Source organism: Ammodytes marinus (genome assembly GCF_949987685.1).
Source record: "Ammodytes marinus genome assembly, chromosome: 3".
NCBI lineage: Eukaryota > Metazoa > Chordata > Actinopteri > Uranoscopiformes > Ammodytidae > Ammodytes > Ammodytes marinus.
The window spans coordinates 16,531,751-16,544,862 of NC_137232.1; the positions used below are offsets into that span (position 1 = coordinate 16,531,751).

The 13,112-nt window shown below is 39.3% G+C and overlaps 1 protein-coding gene across 2 annotated transcripts in view; it reads right to left on the reverse strand.

Annotated features, from left to right (window-relative positions):
• The window catches only part of LOC307248537 (neurobeachin-like), a gene marked incomplete at both ends in the record, with an annotated part of 199,544 nt that overhangs the window by 53,183 nt on the left and 133,249 nt on the right, over positions 1–13,112 (reverse strand). For both annotated transcript variants that reach the window (XM_080024948.1, XM_080024947.1), the window contains 2 exons: positions 1,005–1,141; positions 7,419–7,565. In XM_080024948.1, coding sequence (XP_079881074.1) covers positions 1,005–1,141; positions 7,419–7,565 — 284 coding nt within the window. The remainder of the gene's footprint in view (positions 1–1,004; positions 1,142–7,418; positions 7,566–13,112) is intronic.

Here is a 13,112-nt window from a genome sequence, read left to right on the forward strand (position 1 = left end):
ACATTTTGATGGTATAGGCGTATGACATTTGCTACATTGAAAACATTCCAACAATTTACTTGAATTATTATTTAAAGTACTCGAACATGTTTTGTTTTTTGTTTTTCTCTACCATGCTTAGGCCTACATGACTAAAAAAATGAAAATGATAACATATATATATATAGTATATATATATATATATTACAGTTTAATTGAGAAAAAATGCACTTGAAATACACTGGATTATAACATCTGTGATCTGATTTTTAAATTTCTGTCTTTGATCTAATTTAAAGAGCTAATAAAACGAGCTGTTATATATTTGTGTCCCATTATGGTTTTATTAAATGTGGTTTTGACGGTAGTGAAGGCGGCATGCCATGGAATAATATGCAATCTTTAATTTCGGGTAATCTTGCTCTTGTAGATGTCACCTTAAAAAGGAAAATATGAAAATAAGGAAGGAATCATTTCATACAATTTAAACTGATCTGTAATAAAGTCGATGGTTTGGATTTTTGACTCATGTGCAAGAAATGTGCGTAGGCCTAATAGGCTACAGTTTTTACAACATTAGGTTGATAACCAGTTGACCTGAATTGTCACCGCTGTCTGAAGCTTGAGCCTACACGAGAGGCCTCAATGGTCGAAATTCCCCTTATGATCAGTGATAGAAGAAAACAAGATTAATGCAAAGGCAGCCAATTGAAACACACATAAAAAATCAACCATAATTTAAAAATCTGAATAGCACGCCATTATGGCTACAACACAAAAATCAGGACAGGTCATGGACAGACGCTGAAGCGCACCCCCTCTATAGACATCACCTGTCTGCAAAGCCTGCCGTTTCTATAACAACAATTGTATAGCCTATTTAAAATATAGCCTATGTTTCAAACTTGTCGGCCGGTTCCAGTAGGGGTGAAATTGATTTGATATATATTTTTAAACGTGAACATGTCGGAATCCAAACTACCCGATCTAAACATTGGCTGCAAACTTGCTTGCAGGTTATTTACCTTTGAGTCGACACGTTTGAAGGCAGGGTCATCTTCATCCACCTCGAAGTAGATTTCACTGGTGGTGATGGACAGGGTCCCCCGAGCCACCAGCACAGGGGCAACAAGCTGGGCCGGGCTGCTCAGGACCACTGGGCCTGCAGAGAGTAGAGAGAGGGGGAGACACATGATGAATGAGTAGCCTTCGACACACAGACAGACACAGACACAGACACACACAGACACACACAATTATATTTATGTTGAATAAAGCAAGGCTGAAGTAAATTCTGTAAAACTCATTGATGCGATTACACAGAAGGGATAGGCCTACCATATTCGCAGTGGCATGTTTACGTCAAACTAGAGCTTATACCGCTGCATGCCCCTGCTCTTATAAACATTAGGGGATTTCAAAGTCAGTTATTGATATTCGGGTCAAATATTCTAGGCATTATGAAAGTCTCCAATTCTATTAGGCTTTTTTATTATTATCTGTCCAGAAAAAAAAACTTCGACGTTTGAAACGCCTTTCTGTCACTGAATGACACATGTCTAAATGCACAAACTTAATTGGATTTGTCAGGCCTATGAATAGATTGAGGTGCCATCAAAACACAGCCACCTAATTGTACCTGTTTGCAAACCACTGATGACAAAGAGGATTTTATCCAATCGGTTCCTAAACGATCGAACACTAGGCCTATAAAGGGAAATAAAAAGGTTTAAATGAAGTTGAATAAAATTAAACCATCTCTGATTTCTCTCACGTGGTCATAACGTATTTGCAGTTCAACGAGTGCAAATTATGAATTAAAATCGATGATATCCAGAGGGCAGACTAGGCTATATTCCGATTTATTTATTTATTTTTTCAATTTAAAAAAAAACATGCTCTCCAAAACAACCTCGTTAAGACATGTAGGACAATAATACAACTACGAGCTTGTTCTCAAGACCAAATCACCTTGAAGTGGGTTTACGACCCAACCAGCTGATAGTGGCCACATCTTTATTTCCAGCCTCCTCCTTCCCTCCCTTCCTCTGCTGCTCTATCCTCCATGTTTCTCAGATCAGTGTGTCGCTGTGTGTGGAGCCCCGGCCACGCTAGTCATTTGTCTGCTCTCAAACCCGAAGCTCTCGAAATCGGGATATTTATCGATCCCTTAAACTCCAAAGAGCCACTTTAATGTCTCATCAATCTTAATCTGCGTTCCTCAGCCAATTATGGCCGATAGTGTTACAGGAATACAAGTGGATTTCGGTCTCAACTCCCAGAGCGCCCCTCCATCGCTCTTGCAGGCTGCACAGTCAAACCGCCCTCCCTGGACATTTTTTTTCTCTTCCTTTTCTCTCACAGCGTTGCTCGGGGTCCATTAACGGTGATCCTATCTGCTGATGCTATCAATGCATGCGCTACACGTTGCTTACAAGCTTCATTTGAAGAGTAAATACGTGCGGCCTGTTTCACTGCATTTTAGATAACGTCCAGTGTATTCATAAAAGAAGAGCTCATTTTAAAGGAAACATTATTCAAATGCATGCCATTGAGAAGTGAAAGCCTATTTAGGCTACGTAAAATTAAAATAATTAGTATCTTTATTATCACTGGCAATTGACCCCTAACTGTGGCTCCAGCTACAATAAAAGAAGATCATCTTTATGTTCAATCCAGCCCATAGTAAATAACACTTTTAGTGCTGATGCATTACGTTGGCCCCTAAAGGGCTACACAGGGAGATAGACACAATGCCTGGAGCATTAAGCCACAGCTAACTCATGGGGAGGAAGAGGATTAGGCAGTAATCCCCTCAGGGATTCTTCCATAATTAGGCTGTATGGCATTCAAATGTTTACAGGAGAATAATGAAATTAAGGGCAAGTTACACAGGATGAGCGGTGTAGGCTAAAGCCTGCAATACCCGACTAGTGGGTCTTTCTTTTAGTGGAAATCCAAATATTTGACAAATGACAGGCCGATTTAATGAAGTGACGAAACGTCTTGTTTTGGTGTGAGTTTGGGAGAACTGCTGATTAAATGGGTATATTATTACACCATTCGCTGGACTGCAGTGTTTGATAAGAAAGAGTGCTTTGAATTCTACATTATGAGAGAAATACAAGTAGCTGTGGGTTACTTGCTAGTTTGAGCACTGCTATTCACTTGCAAACATATTGATTTACACAGACACACATATACACATATGCTCAGCTACAGTCTTATAACTTACTGTATGCTCAGTATCCGAGGTTCAGTGCCTTGTTGTTCATTTGAGACACTAAAGCAATTATCACTTTTTCCACTGCTTTCAAAGAATGCCTTTTTCTTTCAGCATACAGTATAACATGTAACAATTACATTTTTAAGCCTGGAAAAATATATATTGGATTATTAAATAATGCTGCAGCATACAATAATTACATTAAAACAGGGAGAAAAATACTTATTTAATACATTTCTAATATAAATATTTATATTAAAAGGGACTTGTAATCCTTTGACTACAAAAATAGAAAATACAAGAAACTTGAGGAACTTGGCAAAGTAAAAAGTGGAATAACATCTTTCAAAGACATCTTCCTCTGACTTTTTTTTCTTAGAGTACACATTCAGAAATGTTGTTTTGGTTTGACTCTTTCATCAACATGTCACAACTCAAGGGATCTGTATTGTGAATGGGGACCAGAATGGATACAGAAAGGCTAAATTAAGGCAGAACAAAATGCTTGTGGCTGCTAAACCACACTTGGGGGTATACAGTACTAACACAGTTCCGGTCGCTTAAGAACAGTCAAATCCCGACTCTGGTTTGACATGAGAAATGCCGTGTGAGGCTCAGAATTCCTCTCTCCTTTCTGCTCACATGCTCATCTTAAGTTACTATTTCACACGATTTTCTTTCAATATGGGCATACATAGTGGAAAAAAGAAGCTAATTTAATGCCAGTGCAAGCTCAGACAGTATTTCCAATGTTTGTGGGGGAGTCAAGCTAATCATAGGTTCAGTCACCACAACTGCCTGGGCCATGGAGTGCAGGCTCCACCCCTTTGGCAGGCAGCAGCAGCAGCAGCAGCAGGCACTGACCCAACGGCTGGCAGGAGGAGCACGGTTGTTGACAAGGATCTAGTCCCACATCTCTCATTAAGGTTGTTCAGGCCTGAGATTAGATACAGGCAAAACACAGACACTGCATCCTGGTAAAAACATTACCCAAATGTTGTGAGAAAGGGAAAGGAAGCTCCCCTATTGGTCAACACGTGAACTCTTCTTCAATTCAACATAAAATAGAGATCGTAATGCATATATATGACTAAATCCCAGCACTTATTCTATAACGTCAATGCACACTTTTATAGTTTGGATCATCATTTTAAATGAACAAAATGTATCATAAATATTCAATCTCAGAATTAAATTTTTATACAAAGTCATGATTTGAGCGCCCATGAGAATACATTTCTGATAGTAGCCCTGGCCTTGCTCCTTTGATTGGCCAGTGCATGGTTCATCTGACAGACATGGTGTGTTTGGCTGGCTGCTAGCCATGGGACAAAGAGGAGGGGTTAGCATCCTCCCCTCAGATTCATCTGTGGTGGGATCTTAAAGGGGATTTCACTGTTCAGATGTTCAGCTTGAGCCTCAGATACTAAGCCATTATAACTAGCTAATGTAAAATAGGGCTTTTGAAGTTCATGTTATTTTTTAAGTGTATGTGTATCTAAAGTCTTAGGGCATTTTTTCCATGCAATTTATATCACCATTTCTACCTAAATGAATCTATTAGATACATTTAGGTAGATACATTCATATATACAACACAGTTTAAGCCCTGCATTGCTTTGTTCACTGAGTAGTTAAACTTGAAAAACATAGTTAAAAAACAAACAATTATTAATGTAATTATATGACCAAAATGAGGACATCCTCCAATGTTCCCTTTCAGTTATGTAATTTGTAAGGATAATCCAGCAAGCATAGGTAAAGGCTACACAAATAGGACAATCTGTAACATCAGACATTTTTGCAACATTTGTGTTTATCACACACCATGTCAGTCAAATACTTAAAGATAAATGTATAGTATTGGAGAAGTAAATGTTCCTTTAACAGAATCTGAAGTTGTCCATTATCTGGAAATAAAACAACATCCAGCGACAACATTACTTTGGTCCAGACATCTCATCATTCGAGCAGACACTTCTTTCTCTTTATTATGGTTATCACTGGAAGATAATAGATGTTTTTGGAATTGATAATAACTGCCAGTTCAGCCAGAACATTTCCTTCTTTTCCACTAAAAACCCTATATCATTTAGCCATCAAACCAGTAGCAGACTTTGTATATTTAAACCACAAATGATTTGCACAATGCGATAAGTGAAGATTTGGCTTTATTGACAAGTATGCAGTGCAGCATTCTTAAACTACACTCAAAACACAAATGAACTTTGGATAGCTTACCTTTTAAAGTCATGGCAGTAACTTGAAATGCACTTAGGGGTTGGCTTGATAGTTTGGCTCACACGCAAAGTGTAAGGCCAGGTAAATAACAGGATATTTGGGCACCCACCCCCTTGGCAGTGAGTTGCACTATCGACTGAATTGTGTCAGACAAACTATTACAGTTGGGTTAACCACAAGAGTAGTAATAAATCACAAATGAATAAATATTTAATATTGCATTTACCTTTCCTCAGTTCTTAAAGGCGATCTCATCTCTTATCATTGTTTACTATAAAGGAGAATGAGGGTAAGTCTGATTGCAGGATGGTTAAGTTGTTGTCTTCTCTCCCAACAAGAACCATTCTGCTGTAAGCGGCAGTCCCCTCGCTCGTCCCTACGTCACCACATTAATGCACTGCGGTCTTCAAGCAGCAAGTTATCTAGCATCATCTCAGATCCATAAGTGTGATAAAACATGATAAAAACCATCAAAACAGACATTGGGAAGGATTTTTACCTGCTCCGCCATTGTAGACGCATACACATTCACCCATCTGTTGCTCTGGCGTGCACCGGCAGTGAGACCATGTAGTATATATACTATATATGAGAGAGACGAGTGTCGGTTTGTAGCGTTCTGTCTTCTGATTGGATACAAATTTCGGGATACTACAATAAGTTAATTTGCCGATTACATGCAAAGCAGCTGACTGAGAGATCGGCTTTATGAAACGCGCACATTATGTAAGTGATCACTGTATGACTAATGAGCGATTTTACACTTATATTAACATAAATAAACCGTTTACTTCACCTTTAACAAACAAGTGCTCACATCCACATGGAAAATGCACATTAAATCCAATTTTCTAGCTAAGGTTGGTGTAGTTTCAGTTGATGAATAACACCTTTTACTCGTTTGAAAGGAGGAAAGTTAATCTCTGTAATTTAAGATTCCCCATCAAATCATAAGGATTGTATCGACAAGAAAATAAAATTATATCGAATTTAAAATAACTCAAACAATTTCTATCCATCAAATATTTTGTCAACTATGTCACAATATTAAATGTAAATTGCGTTTGCTGGATTATGTGTTAACTATACATACTATAATATTCAATCACTGGGGAGAGAAGTAAGAAGTGTTGTGTTATTGAGTGTCTTAACTCAGATCACTTGGATTACATTACATGACACTTTAACATGGCCTCATTAAAGTTTTATAACCAATACACCAGCCATTGATCGGGCAGTTGAATGTCCATTAAATAATAATGCTGTGTTGCTGTTTAAAGTACATTTACAAGGTAATAATGTTACCTAATAACTTAACGCAATGACTCAATTTATAGAAATACAGTTTGAATGGTGTCCCCTGACCTTTGAGGGTTCAGTCTTAGGTCAGACGTTAAATAAGACCACTGTAAAGTTAAGAATTGGAAAGCAGTGGTTGATATCAACTTTAATCACCGATTGCTTTAGGAAAAAAATACTAAATTTGAGTTGTGACATATTTAGATTGATAATTTTTCCGGTGTTAGTTTAACTTTGGAAGACTCGAGGAAGGAACCGTGCTGACGAGGTCCAAAACAAAACAGAGTCAGACACTTATCAGACCCAAACAATATGTTGCTGTCAAACCTAGGCCAAGTTTTCCAGATTAAAAACACAGGGACAAATGATTTGACCTCAGAATGTGAACTGCAGGAAGCAACCTGTAAACTCAAACGTCAAACACATTAGATGAGTAAACATCGAATACTAATCAATACTAAGGCATACTAAATCAAACTTTCAGTACAACCCCTTTCAGTTGTACTGTTGCCAATGCAATTTAATGAGCATTTAAATCCCCCACGTTGCTTAATCATGTACACAGAAACTATGCCGGCTATTAGGGAATGAGACATATAAAAGACAGGCGCTGATGCTGGAGTAGAGGTGATGTTGACTTGGGGTTAATGGAGGTGACGTCGTGTTAACTCACCGCCCACGTTGTCCATCTCCTTCTCCTGCAGCAGGCTGACGGCATCCTCCTCTCCCTCCAGAACCAGCTCTGTCTCGGGGGGCTGGCTCACCACAGTCTGAATGCGGAAGGTCTTCTTGGACTTGATCACCTCATCCTCTTCTGAGCCTGTTAAAAGAAACATGGGAAATAGAGAAGAAACCACTGAATATTGCACTGTGAATTTTAGATCGACGTGCTTCGTTATGCTTAAAGCTATAGTGTGTTACTTTTTCATCAAAATGTTGGTTAAGCCAATCAGCACCACAAAACTCTTTCTGTATTTTGCCAGTATGGCAGCGTTAACAAACTGGTGTCACTCCCTGACACTGGCGCAGGAGCTCATGAAGTGAAAATGTTTCAGTTGTTGATTCTACTGCTAAGAAAAAACCTGGACGGACAGCAGAAAGTATATAATCCATGCACGGTCACTGAAGGCTTACATCACATAGATGCGCCGACAGCGTTGTTGTAATTACTAAGAATTCCTCGTGGGGGTGACATTAGTTATGCACTTTAGCTTTAAATAGATAGAAATACATAGCTATGGTATTCTTTGTCAACTTTCTTAAAAATACCCACAAAACAACCAAAATACATTGAGGCCCTGCATCCATTGCACACACAAACACGAAACATACACTAACATAATTATGAGTGTGAGAAAATAGAAATATTTTCAGATTACATTTGAAACCTCATAAAAGTTTACCAAACCATGCATCATAACCCAATTTCTGATAACCAGTATGAGTGTATTATAATGTTATAATAATTTATATAAGTTTGAGCATATCCACAAGTTCAAACTAAATCATCTGTTTTTAGGCAACGAAAATGCTTAACATCTAGCAAAACATATCAAAGGACAATCAATTGATATTCTCTGCACGAAATACACAATATATGCAGGGTAGACCCGATATGAGATGCACACTAATGTACTTGCCATGGCATATGAAAGAATGTCAGGATACACATTCCCTCACTGAACGCATTCCGCATGGTTGAACATCAGAGGTGTTCCAGCTTTTATTTGCTTTTATTTCCAGACAGGGTCAACAATGAAACACTATCTGCATCTTGAAAGAGCAAGAGCTACGTCGGGGGATACATCCAGAGCTCGTAGTCGATTAGAGATATCATTTACCGCTTTTGGAGACTTGACAAGAGAGAGAATGAACAGACAGCGCAATTAGGAAGCTGCTTACACCAGGATTTCATCACATGGCTGTAGCGGAGCACGCTCATTGAAAAAGATGTGCTCATACATCCTGCAAAAACAAAGAGGTCTAACAGCACAATTTATCAGTTTAAAGGTGAAGTCAGCGATTCTGGAGAACGCGTGTTGTCAAAATCAATGAATATCTCCTCACGATCCGCTACCTGTCTGTACTGTGTGCGCTGAAATCTGGAGTTAATACACAGCATACACTCTGGAAACTGGTATGTAAACATAGGGTGAATACCATAGCTAGCAACATTCCCGTTTACAGAGCTTCGGCGGTGTATTAACATTGGAATGTATTTCAGCTCACACACAGCATTTGATTTTAGTTTCTTGCACGCACAGCATGGAAAAGAAGCGGGTTGTGAGATATTCACTGATTTTGACTAAAAGTGATTTAACAACACACATTCTCAGAATCACTGACTCCACCATCAGCCCATCTACCACACGTGCCTACCATGGACTGCTTAGAAAAAGATGTGACTTTGTCTTCCTAAAATCCAATGCGTGAAAGGAAGAACACATATAAAGAAATGGGAGATGGCTGACACCCGTCTCACATGTTTCCTTTCAGCACAGTTCTTAATTTGCCTGTGCCTCCCCAGAGGAGCGTGTACCTTGTCTTTAAGAGGTCACATTTGACTGTTGACAACACGGCTACTGAGAGAAAAAAGTCTGCTTCCTGCTCTGTCTCATATCTGGAGTGCTTTCATCAGAGGGAGGGAAGAGGTCTGTGCATTTGGGAAATGAATTCTGCGTAATGTTAAAGGCAAAAGCCAGCCAGCGGTCAGAGATCAAAGCAGATGGAGTGAAACTTAAAACTGTAATTCTGTAAACCATCATTACAATCCGAGTAAATGAGGGAAAGCCCAGCACACAGGCTGATGTTCTGATTGGCAAATCTGTACAGGGTAGAGTAGACCAAATAAACCATGCTGATTTTTCTACACGCACGTGTGTGCATGCATGCGTGCGTGCGAGGTTCAGCTCTTTTGCTTTCAGAAAAAGTAATATGGTTATAAATAACACAAAATAAAGAGCTAGGACATGGAGAAGAAAATGTGCTGACATGAAAAGGGATCTTCCCATGAGTGATAGCCCGTCGACTCGGAGACACATCTCATATTAAAAGTGCAGCTAGGAAAAAGAGGTCGCCATTTGTCACTATTAAAAGGATTCACTGTGCAGTGGTGTCGAGGCAGACTTATTAGACACATTTTCATGTGTTCACCCTTGACCACTAAATGGCTAAACAAAGAGAATGACCCTTTGAGAATCTGGCACAACTCATATGAATGACCAAAGATGAAAATGAGACAAGAGGAAGCTGAAGTAGATACTACAGTATATGTAAATCCAGTCATCACCTGCGTTAAACATCTAATTTTACAGTGTTAGAAGGTATTATGTAGTGAATACAGGTGACTGTAGGTATCTTTTAAAAAAAAAAAACACACACACACACACACACAAATACCAAACAATAAAATTTCAGATAAAGAGAATAATTAGGTTAGCTTTAAATGGAGACACATCTTTCTCTCATAGCATATTAAATGTGTATTTCCAAACAATATACAACATTACTTATACAATGGAGAATATCTTTGCCCATGCCTAGTCACTATAGGCTGCTACACCAACTACTAGCATCTATCTAGCTAGCCTTAAAAAGTGAGCAGTCCACCATAAGCCACTGCCAATGACTTTTCACAGTCTCTGAAAAAAAACCCACAGCAGTTTCATCTCATGTCTCCCTTCAGGAACAGTGCCAGGAGAAGCCACCCATCACCAGTCTCACGGGTCCTCTTGTTCAATCACTGAGTTGAAACTGCCTCAGAGTGCACTAATTACACTGGCTAAAGTGCATTGTGGAGCTTTAGTGACCCTATTGGAGGCTGATGTAGACCTGCCAGCTGTATCCAATGGAGGACGCCCCTGAGCACTCATCACTGGGGTTCAACAAGAATTCATGGCCCTGATTATCTACCCATTGCTGTGTTTATGATAAAGGTGCAGTGTGTAAAAAAGATGTATTTTGGCGTTATCTAGTGGTGAAAGTTCTAGATTGCAACACCCCTTGTCTACAGTACTACACTTAGGTGAATTTACGGAAGCTACTGTGGCCTTCAAGGACAAGAAGCTAGTTACTAAAGAGGGCATCATCCACCACTGCCTCAAGTCTTTCCACAATATCAAGGTATCAGGAGGAAATGTACTTCATGTATTCAACTGTACTTATTATTCATCTGAAAATGTATTTATAATGCAATCATTTTATCTTCTTACTTCTGCAATTCCTGTTAAAATAGGGTTGCGTGTCAGTATACAACACAATGAGGTATATTTTGGAGTGTTAACTAATGTCATATCAGTTCAGAAAAAGGAATGCTGTATTAAAGTGATAAATGTTTTCTAGAAAGTTATTGTCTTGAACGTGTCTTTAAAAAAAATATAGCACATTATATTGTGTTTAACATAAAACTAAATTATTTTTTTCCTCAGGGTCACAGACAGATGAAACCAAATACAGTGTTCTTTTGTGAACAAGCTGAAGCACATTTCAAATAAACTTTATTATCTTACCGGCTCCTACGTTGGAAATATTTCAGTGTTCAGTGGCTTTACTATTCAGGGAAAGTTGAAAGGCCTTCAAAAGAATCAAATATAAAACGGTTGCCAAGAGTCCATGTTTCACAAACGGCAACGCTGGAGAACTTTGTGGCACTGGCCTTTCATTTTTATAGCCCCGGTATAGAGCTACTATGTATTATAGACCCTGCCTCCAACATTTCACTGCCACTCCTCAAAAAGAAATCCGCAACATCATGTTTCACTTAAGGTTCAACTAACGTGTATGGGTGCTTCTCCTCAGCAGGAATAAAAAGCTGATTTCACAAATACTTTGAGTCATTCAATATCCAGGACTATAAATAAAAGAGAATACCTCAGGTTGTAGATTTTAAAAGGTTATCATGAAGTGGTTTGATCAGCAAAGGTCTGGATAATGCTGGAGAAGGACCAAAGCGGGGCTCTTCATGGAAAAGCACTGAATGGGAGCGCCTCTGTAGCCGAGTGTTTACCGCACATGCCACGTATTTGGCAACAAAAAAATGCCCCAAAAATGTCTTAAAAGAAAAAAGAAAGAAAAAAAATCACAGAATGTTTTTCAATTGATACGGCAGGTAACGTTTTGGACACATCTGACGCATGGCTATCCCGACCTCTTTCTAAACAAAGACCTAAACTCTGGAGCCTTCGCAGAAATGATTCTGTTTTGTGTCTCTCTGTCAGATTGCTGCAGATAACAGGCATTAGGATAAGCCTTGGTACCGTGGCTTATTTACTACACACTATCTCATTATGTACATTAGTGTTTTTAGTGCAGTCATCCCCAATATCCATATAACGTGAGCTCCGTAGGACCTTTTAAATATATCTCTTCCGGTTTCCCAGACTCTGGTTCAGATCCTGCCCTCCTACGCACCCTCTCCACGGGCTCCACATTCCACATGGGGAGAAAGAGTCCAGTCCGTGGGATTGCATTAGCCTACCACTAGCACAACGATGCAATTCTGCCCTCTGTCTTCTCTCTGTTATTTACTCTGGACTGAAAGGTGAAATGAGGGGGAATAAATGACAGCTCCACACTCCCTGTGATGCATGCCATCCGTTTAGCAGAGTGTGTGTTTTGAGACCGTAAAAAGTAAACAGTCTCACTTTGATGTAGGGGAGTTTATACGGTGCAGACATTTCCTCTAGGGATGATCTTTATTTAATATCCCGGGATGAGCTGTGCGTGTCTACTGTGCTGCCAGAGGTTACAATACAAACAATTCTCTTCATCAAGACATTAAAGGTGGAGTCAGCGATTATGGAGAAAGATTGTATTCAAAATCACTTTTTGTTAAAATTAGTAAATATCTCCTCACGATCCGCGACCTCTCTGTAAAAATGCAGTGTAAATACACAGCCTAGGGCATGTTGCTAGCTACCTTGGGCCCCTTTTGTTTACATACCCAATGTTTTCCGTCCCGGTTTACAGAGCCTAGGCTGTGTGTGCACTGAAAGATAGGTAGTGAATTGTGAGGGGATATATTCACTAATTTCAACAAAAAGTGAGTTTGACAACAAGTGTTCTTCAGTTTGTATATTTTCTGAAATTGCATGCTAGTGAATGCCCTCATGTCATTTTGTCAAAGTTTAATATCTTGGACCATAACGCTGGTAGAATGGTAATATCACTGGTTCCTCTGCTGCTGTAAAGAGCTATAAAGATCTCCGCCTGAGAGAAGCTGCTCACCTGAAATGAGACAGCAAGGACACCCAGAGGTAAAACACCCCGTTAAACACTTGGATCAATATTAACGTGACTTCCATTTCATGCTTGCCCAGTTCCAATCACCTAACAATATACTCTGATACTGGGCTGGCGCGGCTGGCTG